Raw genomic sequence first — 15,120 nt, 5'->3', positions numbered from 1 at the left:
GAGTCATCAACTTCCTATTCTGCTCAACTAGAATACTCTTCCCTCCGATCTTTACAGAGTTGGCTCCTTCTTAGCTCAGTGTCATCTTCCCAGAGAGGCCTTCCCTGACCACTCACCCAAATCACTCTGCTATATTACCCTGCTTTATTTTCTCATATCACTATCACTAGCTAAAATTATCTTATTCATTTACTGGTTTATCATCTTTTTCTCCTGTTAGACTGTGAGCTCCACAGAGTGAGTATTTTGTTCACCACTGGATCCCTAATACCTCGACAAGTGTCTGGCACATATCAAGTGCTCAGTAAACAGTAATTAATAAAGATTTGCTAAAGCAATGGAAGGAAGAGAGAGAGAACTGGTCTCAGAAAGGTATGCCAAAGGCATGAAGGCCTTGGATGTCTCCTTCTTACCTTAGGGGAGGAAGAACGTGAGACATAGGCACCTCTTCTTCCTATGCTAAGAGTAATCCCAGGAAATGGGGCCCTGGCATAGGTCGATGGTGCACACCAGTATTTGCTAATGCTGCCAGTCATAGCTATTTACCGACTTCTTATTTTGTTTCTAGCCTGGTGCTAGGTGCCTGAAGGGGAGCTGCTAGGATATTTAGTCTCTCTCCTTAGGGAAACCTTTTCATTTGAAGACACAAAACATATACACAGGACAAAGAAACTAGTGAATTAGAAGTAGACAAATATCAAGCCATAGGTATAAATAACAGGATCACCTCATATTTCTGTGGCAAACATCTTTTTGATTTAATTGCATAGAACTGGATTGGATTCTGAAAGACAGAAGTCAAAGATAATAAAAGTCTGAGGTCTTAAAATCTGTTCATATTACTACAGTCATGAGCAGAATAAGGTAATCAGGAGGAAAAGCCAACTTTGGATGAAAGCCAATGAGCTTAGAATCTGACATATTAAATATAAGTTCCTGGTAGAAACTGCCAGTAGGAATTCCAAGAGGAAATGTCTACCAGGGGCTTGTTTATGAATATGGTTTATGCCTTAACTTTACTTGCTTCTGGCTTCATTTACTTTTCCTTACCTATTTTCTTTTATTCTAATTTTTTCATCTATTTTTTAAAAATAAGAAGACATATATACTTCTATAAGCCATCTCAAATCTTTTTGGAACAGGGTGGGGTGTAATAAATATATATAAAAAAGCACCTTGGGCAGAAGGTTAGGGTGACAGACATGTTAGCCCCCATTTGCCCCTACCCTGACCAACTCTGTGAAGAAGAATTGTCAAATTCATGTTTATAATGTGAGGAAACAGGCACTGAGAAGCTAAAGAATCTGTCACTGGTCACAGAGCTAGGAGAGCAGGAACTGCATTCACATTTTTCTGACTCCCAAACCTGGGCTCTTCAATACAACAGTACAAAAGGATTTTCCTCTTGAGATCCTGACCCCCAAAGTCCTAGAGCCAGTGGGAGTTCAACTGCAAGTGTACACCAGTTATATTCTGCTCTCCTAAGCGTGGTGAGCCTGCATACGTATTGGCAGACTACCTTCATCACACCCTCTCCCCTCTGGGAGTAGTAAGTCAGTGAAGCCTGCCCCTAAATGCTGGCCCTGTGGGCTAAGGCCCAGGCAGCTCCCTTTCTCTGGCATAGTGCCTAGCACACAGTAGACACACAGTTTGAATTGCAGCAATGAAGCGATCATCTTTCTGTCCCTACAAGTCAACTACGACTTTATTACCAGCTGGGATAGATCTTTCAGAAATCTCTCTACTAGCATTTGCCCAATTGTGAATATAGAGACAGCCCAGAGGTTCCTGTTCCTGTATTCTTCTCATTTTCCAGACCTGAAGGATTCAGACAATCACTCTTCCTTATCAGTCTAGAGGCTGTTATGCTCCCTTGGACAGTGTGAGGATTGCTGGGAGATAACTCGTGAGGAGCCCTTAGCCTGGGGCACATAAACAGTGTTCAACAAATGTTATTTCCTTTAGTTACACTTGTTTAGTCTTATTATGTTCACTTCATTCCCCATCTCCCAACACCAGCAAGCCTTTTGTCCAAGGACAGTGGCTAAAGATGCCAAGAGAAATGATAATACCAAGTATGAGACTGCAGAGAGGAAAGAATGCAGATGAGAACAGGATACTGGGAACACATTTATCTCTAGGGTAGGTTGGAATGTGGAAGACTCTATTTTTCAAACATAAACATAGCAATATTTCTGGTACAATACGCTCTTCCAGAACCTTTATATTGCCCATGAAGAGATGGGAGTCTACTTCTCCTCCCTTTGAAGCTGAATGGGACTCTGTGGCTGCCTTGCTGAACAGAATTCAGTGGAGGGGATGCTGCATGACTCCTGAGGCTAGGTCATAAAAGGTGACATGGTTTTCACCTAGCTCTCTCACTTGTCAGGATGCTCCTCCTTTGAACCTCCACCATGCTGTGCAGCCCAAATTAGCCTGTGCAGAGGGACCACAGGGAAAGGTCCCTAACAAACAGGTAGCATCAACTACAGTCATGTGTGAACAAGCACACAGATGATTCCAACCTCCAGCCTTCAAGTCTTCCAACTGAGGCCTAGAGACTGTGGAACAAAGATGAGCCATTCTCCCTGTATCTTGATAGAATTCCTGACATACAGAATCTGTGAGATTAATAGATTGTCATTTTATGCCACTAAGTTTTGGGGTAATTTGTTACACAACCACAGTAACTGGAACAAGAATGAAAGCAAAGGAGAATATGTGGTTCGGTGAGACGGGAGAAGTGTAGGGAGAAGAGTGGGGTTAGAATAATCTATATGTTGCCAAGGAGCAAATAGGACTAGTACTAGTAGGTAGTATTAGGGAGACGGATTACAGCTTGGTATAAGGAGAGGCTTTTAAAGCATTAAAACTGATTAATGAAAAAAAAAAAATGATCAATGACAGAATAGGCTCCCCTGGTAAATAATAAGTTCCCTGTCAATGAAGATACTCAAATGTAAACTGAAAGAAGTTATTGAAGAGCTACAAATCTGAACAGAAGACTGGATTAAGGTGACTTTAAGGCTCCTTCCAGTCAATGGAACGTGACAGCACATTAGATCTGGGGTACAAGGAAGACGGAAGAGAGAGAGATGACATCTGGAGCCTGATGCCCGAGAGGGCAGTGATACCATACATAAAAAGAGAGACTATGAGAGCATTTAAAAAGATTCTTCGGGCTTCCCTGGTGGCGCAGTGGTTGACAGTCCGCCTGCCGATGCAGGGGACGTGGGTTCGTGCCCTGGTCCGGGAGGATCCCACATGCCGCGGAGCCGCTGGGCCCGTGAGTCATGGCCGCTGAGCCTGCGCGTCCGGAGCCTGTGCTCCGCAGCAGGAGAGGCCACAACAGTGAGAGGCCCGCGTACCGCAAAAAAAAAAAAAAAAAAAAAATTCTTCTTTTCCATTCCTTTTGCCTCTTGCCCAGATGCTGTTAATGGTCTTTCCCACTTTCTTCAGCCTCTCTCATACACTTTCACATGATAACTCCCAAATATGGTTTTTAGCATGTCATTGCCCTGATCAAAGGCTTTTAACGACACCACTGCCACCACCACATTCAGCAGATTGTTTTATATATCACACAGTATTTTTATATTTACTACCTCATTTGAACATCATAACAGTCTGGTAGGCACTAAAATCACCAATACATACATCTCAAAATCCAGCCAAATTAAGTACTCTGTTCATTCTTCATGTTTTTTTCTGCTTTGATGTCTTTGCGTATGCTATTTTCTTTGTCTATGTTTTTCTCAACTCTAAATGTTCCAACCCTTTTTATCTTCCAAGGCCTAGATTAAATTTTAGTTGCTCTAGAAAACAGCTTATTCCTACAACTAAGAGTGATCTCTCCCTCCTCTGAAGTCCATCAATGACGATGTGATAATCCAATATTTATTAAGCATTTACTATGTGCCAGGCAGCATGCTAAGTGCTTTTTGTGTGTTATCTTCTATCCTCTGTATCACTCTCTGCCTTATACCATGGATATTTGTATATACCTCTTCTTTACTAGCTTACAAGGTCCTTGAGGACTCGATCAACATCTTAGTCATTTTTGTTTTCTCCCAAGCCTAGCACAGGGCCTGGCACAGAGCAAGCACTGTATAAATATTTGTCTAATGAATGAATGAATAATTCAGGCAGGCAGAGTCAAAGTTTACCTTTGCTTGAACAAATGGTTTTCAAGCACCCTTAAACACTTGAGAAGCACTCATTTATATCCACATAATTAATGGGCTAAATTACAAATCATTCTTATCTTTTTTTTTTTTTTTTTTTTTTTGCGGTATGCGGGCCTCTCACTGCTGTGGCCTCTCCCGCTGTGGAGCACAGGCTCTGGACGCTCAGGCTCAGCAGCCATGGCTCACGGGCCCAGCTGCTCCACGGCACGTGGGATCTTCCCGGACCAGGGCACGAACCCGTGCCCCCTGCATCGGAAGGTGGACTCTCAATCACTGCGCCACCAGGGAAGCCCCCATTCTTATCTTTTTATGACACAGGTTTCCAGAGACCTTGGCTAGAACTCATTTTTTTAGTGTAGTTTACAGATGCGAAAACAAAAACCACAAATACACATAACAAATTTCTTTTTGTGTAAAAATATTCTAGTATTCAGAATAGTGTTTTCCAACCAATCAGAATTAACTAAGTTTTACAAGCTCCTGTTTTTCTTCTGTGCAGTCACAAGGACTGTAAACTCTTTCACTTTGGATCCACTACTTCTTGGCACTCTTGCTATAGTACTTTGCATAGTTATGCATCTAGAAATGATTGCTGATTAACTGAAAGGTTTTGTGTTGGTTACAATTTATAATCACTCATTACTGTTCGGATCCTATTAGTTTGGCTAAGGAGCCAGCACCTTAAGGGGGACTTGAGCCTTAGCCAATTATGGCAGTTGAGTTACTGCCCTGAGATTTGAAAACTATCCTTTTTTCCTTATTTCTTGCAGGCCCAAGAATGGAAAACTGGTAACAGTTAAGGCCCAACAGTCATTTCTGAAAGTCCTATTACAGATTGTTGAATTTTGTTGAAGTGATTAAGAATTATAGCTTGTGAACAATTCGCATATTAAAATTGTAGAGTAATCCTAATATAAAAATCAATCCTTTCACCAGAAGATCACAATTTCGATTTTTACTTAAAGAAATGCAAGTTTACTGTTCAAAACCAAGGCTGGTACAAAAATCATGTGAGTACTTTTCTCCCCCATGCTGAAGCAGAGATTAACAGTGTAAATACTGACACCCAAATTGTCTTTCAGAAAACCTAGGTAAAAATTAGAAGATTAAGGGCACAATAGCAGGGCAGTGCAAAGGCAGACCTGGTATAATCACCATCACAAAGGCCGGCCACCGGCAGACTGCAAAGTGTTTACTCAAAGCCCTGTGCTATCAATTAGTGTACATAATTATCTCAGGGTCTGCCAGTTCACAAGAGGCAGTTTTTGAAGGTCTCTCTGGGCCCCCTTTGTCTTTTACTCCTGTTGGTCACAGAAGGGCTTTGAGGACAAGCCTTCCTCGGCGCTCAGGCTCTGGCTGGCTTCCCTTGGCAGCCCCAACAGGAATTATGTGAATTCCTCTAGTATAACAACAACCAAGCTACCTTTCTCCCCACACACGGCTTTGACCTTGTGCTGAGACTATTTAACACATGCAACAAAGTGCTTTCAACAGGTCATTATAGTTTATAGTTTAAAAATATAATTTCCACAAAGAAATGGGAAGTATTGTAGCACAAAATGGGCTGTAAATATTAGAGGTAAACAAATCAGAAGATGTAGGAAAAACTCCCTGTATTCCTGCAGCTTGGCAGTATTCAGGAAATACTGGAAGATTGAAGGATGAGAGGAAGAACAGCAGACAGGGGTCATTCTTCTTGTCTCTCAGAGAAGCAGCTTACACTGATACTGCTAAGAATTTCCTAGGTAAATCAAGCCAGGAAACCACCCGAACCTGCTTTTGCAGCAAGGCCTACCAATAGAAATTTGCAGAGTAACTAAGGTTGGAGAAGGAAATTATATTGGGTAAAAAATAGATGAAGAATTCTTAAAAACCACTAAGGGTTAATCATTGATTTATTTAAAATCCAGTTGTATATGTACATAGAAATAATTATACTTCATTTTACGAGTGTGTGTATATACGTATAGAATAAGGTTTTATATATAAACTTCATACATACACACTCACACTTTGGTCTGCCTGGATAATCCTTGGGCATGTCTAGAATCATGGAAAACCACGTATATCCCCTAATTTGGAGACGACACCATCTACCACTCAAAAATTTCAAGTCAGAAACTTGGGAGTCATTGCAGACTCCTCACTTCCTTTTACATCCCATACTATCAGCTCTATGCCATTTCCCTTACATTTATTCTGTGTCCTCAATGTATCTGCTCCTCTCTATTTCTACTGTCTCCACAGCCCTCAACATTTCAAGAGCCTTTTTACTATTCCTTCTGCCTCTAGGCTCATGCCATTCCAGTCATTTCTATAGTTTTCAGGAGTGATCATCCTATCACAGAAATTTGAACATGTATGGAGCGCACTGAATACCTCATCTCCTGCCACTCTTCACAGTCACCCTATTGTAAACTACATCAAACTGAACATGAGACAATGTCTTATATATCCAAAACTCTTGGTTTGGGTTGCCCCCAAAGCAGTCCCTGAAACAAAGATATGGGTGTTAGTAGTTTATCTGTGAGGAAGTAGAGAAGGAAAAGAGGGTAGGGAGAAAAGCTAATCAAGTAAGTGTTAATGAACAGGTTACCACTGGGTCCCTTTGAGAAACCGTACAGAACATACCTCAGGATCGTCCCACTGAGGATTAGCGGAGCTGGGATATTACCCACCAATGTATTGTTGGAGAGTCACTCCTGGGGGTGTTAACTCCCTGGCACTTCTAGCGAACAGCTACTTGTTCAGTATCCTCAGGCAGAGAAATACAGGAAGCCACTTGTAGGTGACCTCCTGATAGGCCACAGGCACCAATAACATCTACTATATAATGCAGTGCCCATATTATGCCCTTTCTCCCGAATGAATTCTTTACTCCACTTGTTTTCCTGGATCCTTTAAGATTTAGGCCATTGAAGCCCTTCTTGACCTCCTTTGGAAGTGCTTTACTTCCTTCTCTGGGCACATTCACTTCTGTTGCAGCTATTATGTTGTAGCTATTAATTTGCAAGTCTGACTCCACACCAGACTCTGGGCTCCCTGAGGGCAGTAACCTTAGTACTTAGCTTGGTGTCTGGCCCAAGGCAGATGTTCAATCAATGTCTACTAGACAAGGACATGACTGTGTGTGTTAAAGAGAAGAGGATCCTGTTTTTCCACATATGTAATTGAGAAAATTTTCAAAGAAACAAAACGTATGCTACCATATTTTGAATAATATAAAGTCAAGTGTGTAGGAGGGAACACCAAGGGAGGAATCTTGGGTCCTAATTCAAGTTAGTTTGGCTCAGTTGCTTTCCCTATAAAAATGAGTGGCTATTAATGACCTTTAAACTTCTTTCAAGTTCCACAGATTTCAAGTGACTGAATCCATGTGTAAGTGAAAGCTGAAGCCCACAAACTATACAACAACCACATATGGAAATGTTTATGTGTGATATTCATCTGGATTCAAGGAAAGAGTATAGGTGACAAAGACTTGAGACGCTGGCAGGTTTATAATGGTGTGTATACAAAAGAGTGAGTGTTGGAAGGGTCTCCTGGGTGAGAGGATACCTCCCAGGGAGTGGCCTGGCTACTGCACAGGAGCTAGCTGGGCAGCATGGCAGCCTCCAAGCTGGCAGGTGCCAGGGCCCTGGATACAGCCCTGACACTGCTGCCAGCCTCTGGGCAGTGTGGGACCACCCGAGCTTACTTAGGTCACAGACCTACACATAGCCACTTTCTGAGTTCTCATCAAATCCCTGGAAGGTAGGCTCTGGCTACATTTCTAGAGGGAACAGACTAAGTGGAACACTGACTACAGGTCGTGCTTGGCTTCCTTGATACTCAGACAGTCTTAATCTTCCTAGAAATGTGACTCAGGGTAGAGGGACTAGGCAAGAATAAGGAAGAATAGGTGGGTGTCGGGGTCCTATGCATAACAGACTAACAAATGTTGAGGAAGTTCATTTCAGGAAACAAATTCTCTTTTAAAATATTCTGAATACAGACATTAGCATTGTGTGTACATTGAATACGGCTGGATAAGATTTCTTTAAGTAGCTAGACTTTATTAGTTTCAAATCATTAGTTTTCTTCTTGACAAATCCCTGATATATATATATCATATATATATATATATGATATATATATATATATAATTTGTATGCAGGGCTATTTAGAATTTAATTGTAAGAAAATTGTTTTACTGAACATCCTTAATATGCCTGAGGGATATGTCATATTTCTATCGGAAACACTGAGTCACTATTGCAAATGATTTTTACTTGGTAGGAGGGGAGAGAAAAGAACACGAGGCGGTTTACTCTGTCTCTCTTAGAGAATTACTGTTTTTGAGGACAGTCCACAGGGTGGGGTGAGGGGGTTTACAGAGCCAAGCAGGCCAGTCGTAGTCCCTGGCACACTGGCTAAAATGATGCCCATGGGTCACGTGTGACGTCAGGGGGCTACTGTTTTTGGATGGCTCCTTTCTCTTATTCATGGAGATACCTTGGAAGGACAAAGGGGAAAATAAAGAACTTAGGAGACGATAATTGAAAGCATGTGATGGTCAGGGCACTGCGAAGCTGTGCCGTGTTGCGCTGAAGGCCTGACTTGATTCGGTCTAGGCTTTGTCACTGACTTGCTGACTCAAGGAGAATCACTTGATTCCTCTGGATCTCAGTGGAAGAGGAATTGCATGACTTCTAAGGTCTCTCGTAGAAATTATAGTTAAGTTTATGACACCAACAAGAAAAAAAGGCTCTGACAGGAGCATGTAGCCAGGGAAAATGAGACATATTAGACAAGTCTCAATATGGGAAGCCAATAAGGACAGAGGTAGCACAAAGAGGAAAAGAGCCCAGGATGACCATGTACATCCCTATGAAATGACTCCAAAATGAGCAAAATCCAAGAGATGTTTCAAAAGTTGACTCCAGACTGACATCAAGTAGAGGCCTTACCTTCCGGTGACAGCAAAGCACAGCGTGCACATTCCGTGTAAGAGCCCTGCGGCATGCTGCAGAAATGTGGCTGTTTTGGGATTCTCATCCACCGGGCCTTGCACCGAGAGGAAGCAGCCACAAAGCTTGTCGATCAGACCAATGTTCACCACGTAGCTAGATGTGGGGAGAAATGTGTGTTAGCAATCTGCATAGTCTGGCAACATCTTCACCTTCAAAGATAAATCTTAACAAACACAGGCTTAGACCCTTCAAGCAAGCAAACACAACACACATACGTTTGGGTACAGCATCTTAAATAACAATTTCCTAAGATTTAGTCCTGAATAATCAGCTATTTCTGTAAATGGTTCTCTTTTCTCTTTTGGTTATTCTGATGCTATTTTTTCAGGAAAGTGATCATCTGATCATTCTCACCGGTCTAGAGAGTCTGACAATAATTGAAATGATTTATAATGATCTCTATCCTCTTGAAAAGCAGTACTTCCTAAAGTACTAAGAAGCTAAATTCACCAGAATTCAGGGATTCAGAAAATAAGATAATGCTACCCAGACACTCCTGTTACAACCTAAACTTCTAATGCCACTTTAGATTCGCTACTTTTTTTTAAACCCTATCACCATTAAAAGTATAACAGTGAGAATCTAATTGCTCTCTGTTATGAAAAGCAGCAGTCCTGAGAGTTGACAGTAACACTTATGAAGTCATTTTCAGTCTATTAAAGTTTTCCAGAGTCGTTTATTAACCTGGACCAACAACAGTAGTTCTTTTATTAGTCTACAAAGCAGAAATAATTGAAAATATCTGAAGACTATAAATGACCTTGTAGATAAATCAGCCTTAGCTTAGACATTTTATACCAATTTAGCGCGACTGCATTTACATGTATGAAAAGCGCAGGACTCTGAATACAGCAGTTCTGAAAATCAACACATACAAACTTTCAGCAATATGTGCAAAGGAATTGATGCTTCTGCTTGTAAGTGCACTAAAATCCCTATCACTATTCATTTACTAATACAGTTTTTTGTAAAAGGAAGGAAAGCTGATGAATAATGTTTGGAGCCTCTTCTAAGTTTACTATTTAAAAGGTATAAAATAATGTTCCCTTTCTCCTTTTACATTTGGAAATGCGTTTATCTGGTTACTGAGCATCCGTGGCCTGTTAGGAACCAGGCCACACAGCAGGAGGTGAGCGGCCAGTGAGCTAGCAAAGCTTTATCTTTATTTATTTAATTTATTTTTTTACATCTTTATTGGAGTATAATTGCTTTACAGTGGTGTGTTAGTTTCTGCTTTATAACAAAGTGAATCAGTTATACATATACATATGTTCCCGTATCTCTTCCCTCTTGCGTCTCCCTCCCTCCCACCCTCCCTATCCCACCCCTCTAGGTGGTCACAAAGCACCGAGCTGATCTCCCTGAGCTATGCGGCTGCTTCCCACTAGCTATCTATTTTACGTTTGGTAGTGTATATATGTCCATGCCACTCTCACTTTGTCACAGCTTTATCTTTATTTACAGCTGCTCCCCATCGCTCGTATTACCGCCTGAGCTCCACCTCCTGTCAGATCAGCGGCGACATTAGATTCTCATAGGAGTGCGAACCCTACTGTGAACTGCGCATGCGAGGGATCTAGGTTGCACGCTCCTTATGAGAATCTAATGTGTGATGATCTGGAGCTGAAGAAGTACTAGATGCTAGTGCTGGGTAGTGGCTGCAAATACAGATTATCATTAGCAGAGAGGTTTGACTGCACAGAGACTATAATAAATTAATTGCCTGCAGACATATATCAAAACCCTATCAGTGAGTGGCAAGTGAAAACAAGCTCAGGGCTCCCACTGATGCTGCATTATGGTGAGCTGTATGATTACTTCATTATATATTACAATGTAATAATAATAGAAATAAAGTGCACAATAAATGTAATGCGCTTGAATCATCCCAAAACCGCCCCCTCCCAAGTCCGTGGAAAAACTGTCTTCCATAAAACCGGTCCCTGGTGCCAAAAAGGTTGGGGACCACTATCCTACAGTTTTAAAATTGGGAAGTATGAAATGATGACCACTAACCCTATTATCTTATAATGAAGGAAAATGACATATTGACATACTGAACCCTAGCCCTGCAAGTTACTGGATGACCTTGGGCAAATTACCTTGCCCCTCTTAGTCTGTTTCCTTTTTAATGTAATAGAATGTTAGTATAAGGTTCTTGTAATAAGTGACTGATAAGCTAATACATGCAAAGAAGTTGATACATTTTATTGTTAGTTTTATTGTTACTAGTAGTAATAATAGCAGTATTTTAAAAATAGATGCATGCAAACTTACTAATCATAAATACAATGAAAATGAAGACAACACAAAATACCATTTCACAAATATCAGACTGACAAAAATCAGTGAGTTAATATAAAACACTGATAAGGATATGAGGAAACGGAATTCCTATCCTTTACTGATGGAAAGTGAAATCTGTAAAATCACTTTGGAGAACAATTTGGTGTTACTTGGTAAAGTTGGACATGCATTTATCATAACATTCATAAATTCCTACTGTAGGCATATAAGCTTGAGAAACTCCCATATAGGTGCAAAAGAAGGTTTCTACAAGGATATTCATTGTATCATTGCTTGAAATAGTGAAAAAATAGAAACTATTGCCCTCAAATAGAAGATGGATGAACTGGGAATTTATTCATTTAATAGAATCTGTAGAGCAGTTAAAATAAATTTATCAGATTTATATGCATCAACATAGAGCTCAACCCCATGTTATGTGAACATAGAAACTGACAAAATAGTATGATAGCATTTATGTAAATTTTAAATAATACAAAAAATAGAAAGCAGAATATATTGTTTATGGATATTTATTATATATAAATATATACATATAAATTTTATATACACAAATATATTTATATATATTTGTATATATTTACATATATACATACATATTACACACATGTATATAAAAATTTTATAAAAATGCATAGGAACTATATACACACACTCTAACATAGTGATTTACATCTTGAGTGAGAGTAAGAGGAAAGGGATGGAGATGGGGAGTTAGCTGTATCTACAACATTTGGTTTCTTACCAATAAGAAAAAAGATCTAAGACAATATGGAAAAATGTTATTGGTTACTGAAAAATGTTGTCAAGTTGGTACACAGGTATTGATAATTTTGTTAGGTGTATGTTGATATACTTCATCATAAAATAGTAGAAAACTTAAATATTTTAAAAGGCAATAATGACAAACAGAAAAAGCATTTGAAACGTGTAAGATGAAAGCCTAATGTATTTTTCCCCCATGTTTATTGAGATATAGCTGATATATACATCATGTAAGTTTAAGGTGTACAATGTGATGATTTGACATATGTATATACTGTAAAATGTTACTGTTTTCCAGTTTCACACCACTGTGATTGGAAAAGATACTTGATATAAGTTATGTGTTCTCGAATTGTTGAGACTTGTTTTGTGCCATAACATAGGATTCATCTTAGCAATTGTTCCATGCGTATTTGAGAACAATATGTATTCTGCTGCTGTTGGATGGAGTGTTCTATATATGTCTGTTAGGTCCTTTTGGCCTATAGTGTTGTTGAAATCTGCTGTTTCCTTACTGATTCTCTGTCTGGAAGATCTATCTATTGTTGGGAGTGGGGTATTAAAGTCCCGACATATTATGGTATTGTTGTTTTGTTCTCCTTTTAGTTCTTTTAGTATCAGTTTTATATATTTAGGTGCTCCGATGTTGGGTGCATAAATATTTACCACACCACTGTCATATCCTTGGTGGATTGACCTCTCTATCATATAATGACCTTCTTTGTTTCTTTTAACCATTTTTAGCTTAATATCTCTTTTGTCTGATATAAATATAGCTACTCCTGCTTTCTTTTGCTTACCATTTCCTTGAAATATCTTCCACCCCTTTGCTCTCAGTCCATGTGTGTCTTTAAAGCTAAAATGAGTCTCTTATAGGCATCATATTGTTGGGTACTGTTTTTTTATCCCTTCAGCCACTCTGTGTCTTTTTTTTTTTTTTTTTTTTTTTTTTTGCGGTACGCGGGCCTCTCACTGTTGTGGCCTCTCCCGTTGCGGAGCACAGGCTCCAGACGCGCAGGCTCAGCGGCCATGGCTCACGGGCCCAGCCGCTCCGCGGCATGTGGGATCTTCCCGGACCGGGTCACGAACCCGTGTCCCCTGCATCGTCAGGCGGACTCTCAACCACTGCACCACCAGGGAAGGCCCTCTCTCTCTGTGTCTTTTGATTGGAGAATTTAATCCATTTACACTTAACGTATTGATAATTACTGATTGGTAAGGACTTACTATTGTCATTTCACTAATTATTTTCTGGTTTTTAGATCCTTTGATCCTTGCTTCCTCTCCTGCTGTTTTCTTTTTGTGATTTGATGACTTCTTGCGGCAGTATGCTTTGAATTCTTTACACTATATGTATCTACTACAGGTTCGTATAGGCTTAAATAAAACATATATATTACATCCTATTTTAAGTTGATAAAAAGTTTGATAGCATACAGAAACTTTATACAATTGTCCCTCAGTATTTGTGGGGAATTGGTTCCAGGACCCGCTATAGATACCAAAATCCGCAGATGCTCAAGTCCCATCATTGGCCCTCCATACCCTCGGTTCTGCATCTACAGATTCAACCAACCACAGATTGTGTAGCACTGTAGTATTTATTGAAAAAAACCTGCATGTAAGTGGACCTGCACATTTTAAACCTGTGTTGTTCGAGAGTCAACTGTACTTTTATTTCTCCCTCCTCATATTTTAGGTTATTCGTGTTATAATTTATGTATTTTTATAGTGTTCATTCAATAACAAATTACTGTGGTTATGTTTATATCTATTATGTTTGATTTTTTTTTTTTTTTTGCGGTACGCTGGCCTCTCACTGTTGTGGCCTCTCCCGTTGTGGAGCACAGGCTCCAGATGCGCAGGCTCAGCGGCCATGGCTCACAGGCCCAGCCGCTCTGCGGCATGTGGGATCTTCCCGGACCAGGGCACGAACCCGTGTCCCCTGCATCGGCAGGCAGACTCCCAACCACTGCGCCACCAGGGAAGCCCTATTATGTTTGATTTTTAACTTTCAAACTAGACTTGTAAGTGAATTATGCACCACCATTACAATACCAGAGGATCGAATTTTGACTATATGTTTACCATTACCAGTGAGTATTACACATCCATATGTCTTTTTTCGTCTTTTTAAAAATTTATTTATTTTATTTTTGGCTGCATTGGGTCTTCGTTGCTGCATGTGGGCTTTCTCTAGTTGCTGCGCGTGGGCCTTCTCTGGTTGCGGCGAGCAGGCTTCTCATTGCGGTAGCTTCTCCTGTTGTGGAGCATGGGCTCTAGGTGCGCCAGCTTCAGTAGTTCTGGCTCTCAGGCTCGGTAGTTGTGGCTCACGGGCTCTAGAGCACAGGCTCAGTAGTTGTGGCTCACAGGCTTAGTTGCTCCATGGCATGTGGGATCTTCCTGGACCAGGGCTCGAACCCGTGTCCCCTGCACTGGCAGGCGGATTCTTAACCACTATGCCACCAGGGAAGCCCATCCATATGTTTTTATGTTATTACTTATCATCCTTTTCTTTAAAAAAAAATTATTTATTTATTTGGCTGCACTGAGTCTGAGTTGAGGCACACGGGATCTTCATTGCCACGAGCGGGATCTTCATTGCGGCATGTGGGATCTTTAGTTGCAGCATGCGGGATCTTTAGTTGCGGCATGCAGGACCTAGTTCCCTGACCAGGGATTGAATCCGGGCCCCCTGCATTGGCAGTGCAGAGTCTTAACCACTGGACCACCAGGGAAGTCCCTATCATCCTTTTCTTTAAACTTGAAGAATGCCCTTTAGTATTTCTTGTAAGGCAGGTCTAGTGGTGATGAACTTCTTCAGCTTTTGTTTGTTTGGCAAAGTCTTT

General features: G+C 40.6%; 1 protein-coding gene and 1 non-coding gene across 4 annotated transcripts in view; both read right to left on the bottom strand.

The window, feature by feature from the left end:
• Positions 1–15,120, bottom strand: part of SCAPER (S-phase cyclin A associated protein in the ER) — a 494,267-nt gene that overhangs the window by 63,356 nt on the left and 415,791 nt on the right. For 2 of the 3 annotated variants that reach the window (XM_027123707.1, XM_027123708.1), the window contains exon 27: positions 9,137–9,292. In XM_027123707.1, coding sequence (XP_026979508.1) covers positions 9,137–9,292 — 156 coding nt within the window. Of the gene's footprint in view, positions 1–8,468; positions 8,682–9,136; positions 9,293–15,120 lie in introns of those variants that run through there. The other variant, XM_027123711.1, reaches the window with a different exon arrangement.
• TRNAG-GCC (transfer RNA glycine (anticodon GCC)) lies at positions 14,937–15,009 on the bottom strand. Its single transcript has one exon. It is a non-coding gene; the product is annotated as a tRNA-Gly (tRNA).

This window comes from Aethalodelphis obliquidens, unplaced genomic scaffold (assembly GCF_003676395.1).
Source record: "Aethalodelphis obliquidens isolate GAN/ISIS:26980383/991018 unplaced genomic scaffold, ASM367639v1 scaffold26, whole genome shotgun sequence".
NCBI lineage: Eukaryota > Metazoa > Chordata > Mammalia > Artiodactyla > Delphinidae > Aethalodelphis > Aethalodelphis obliquidens.
Note: the sequence above shows the minus strand (reverse complement) of the source record. Positions and strands in the feature narration are given on the sequence as shown.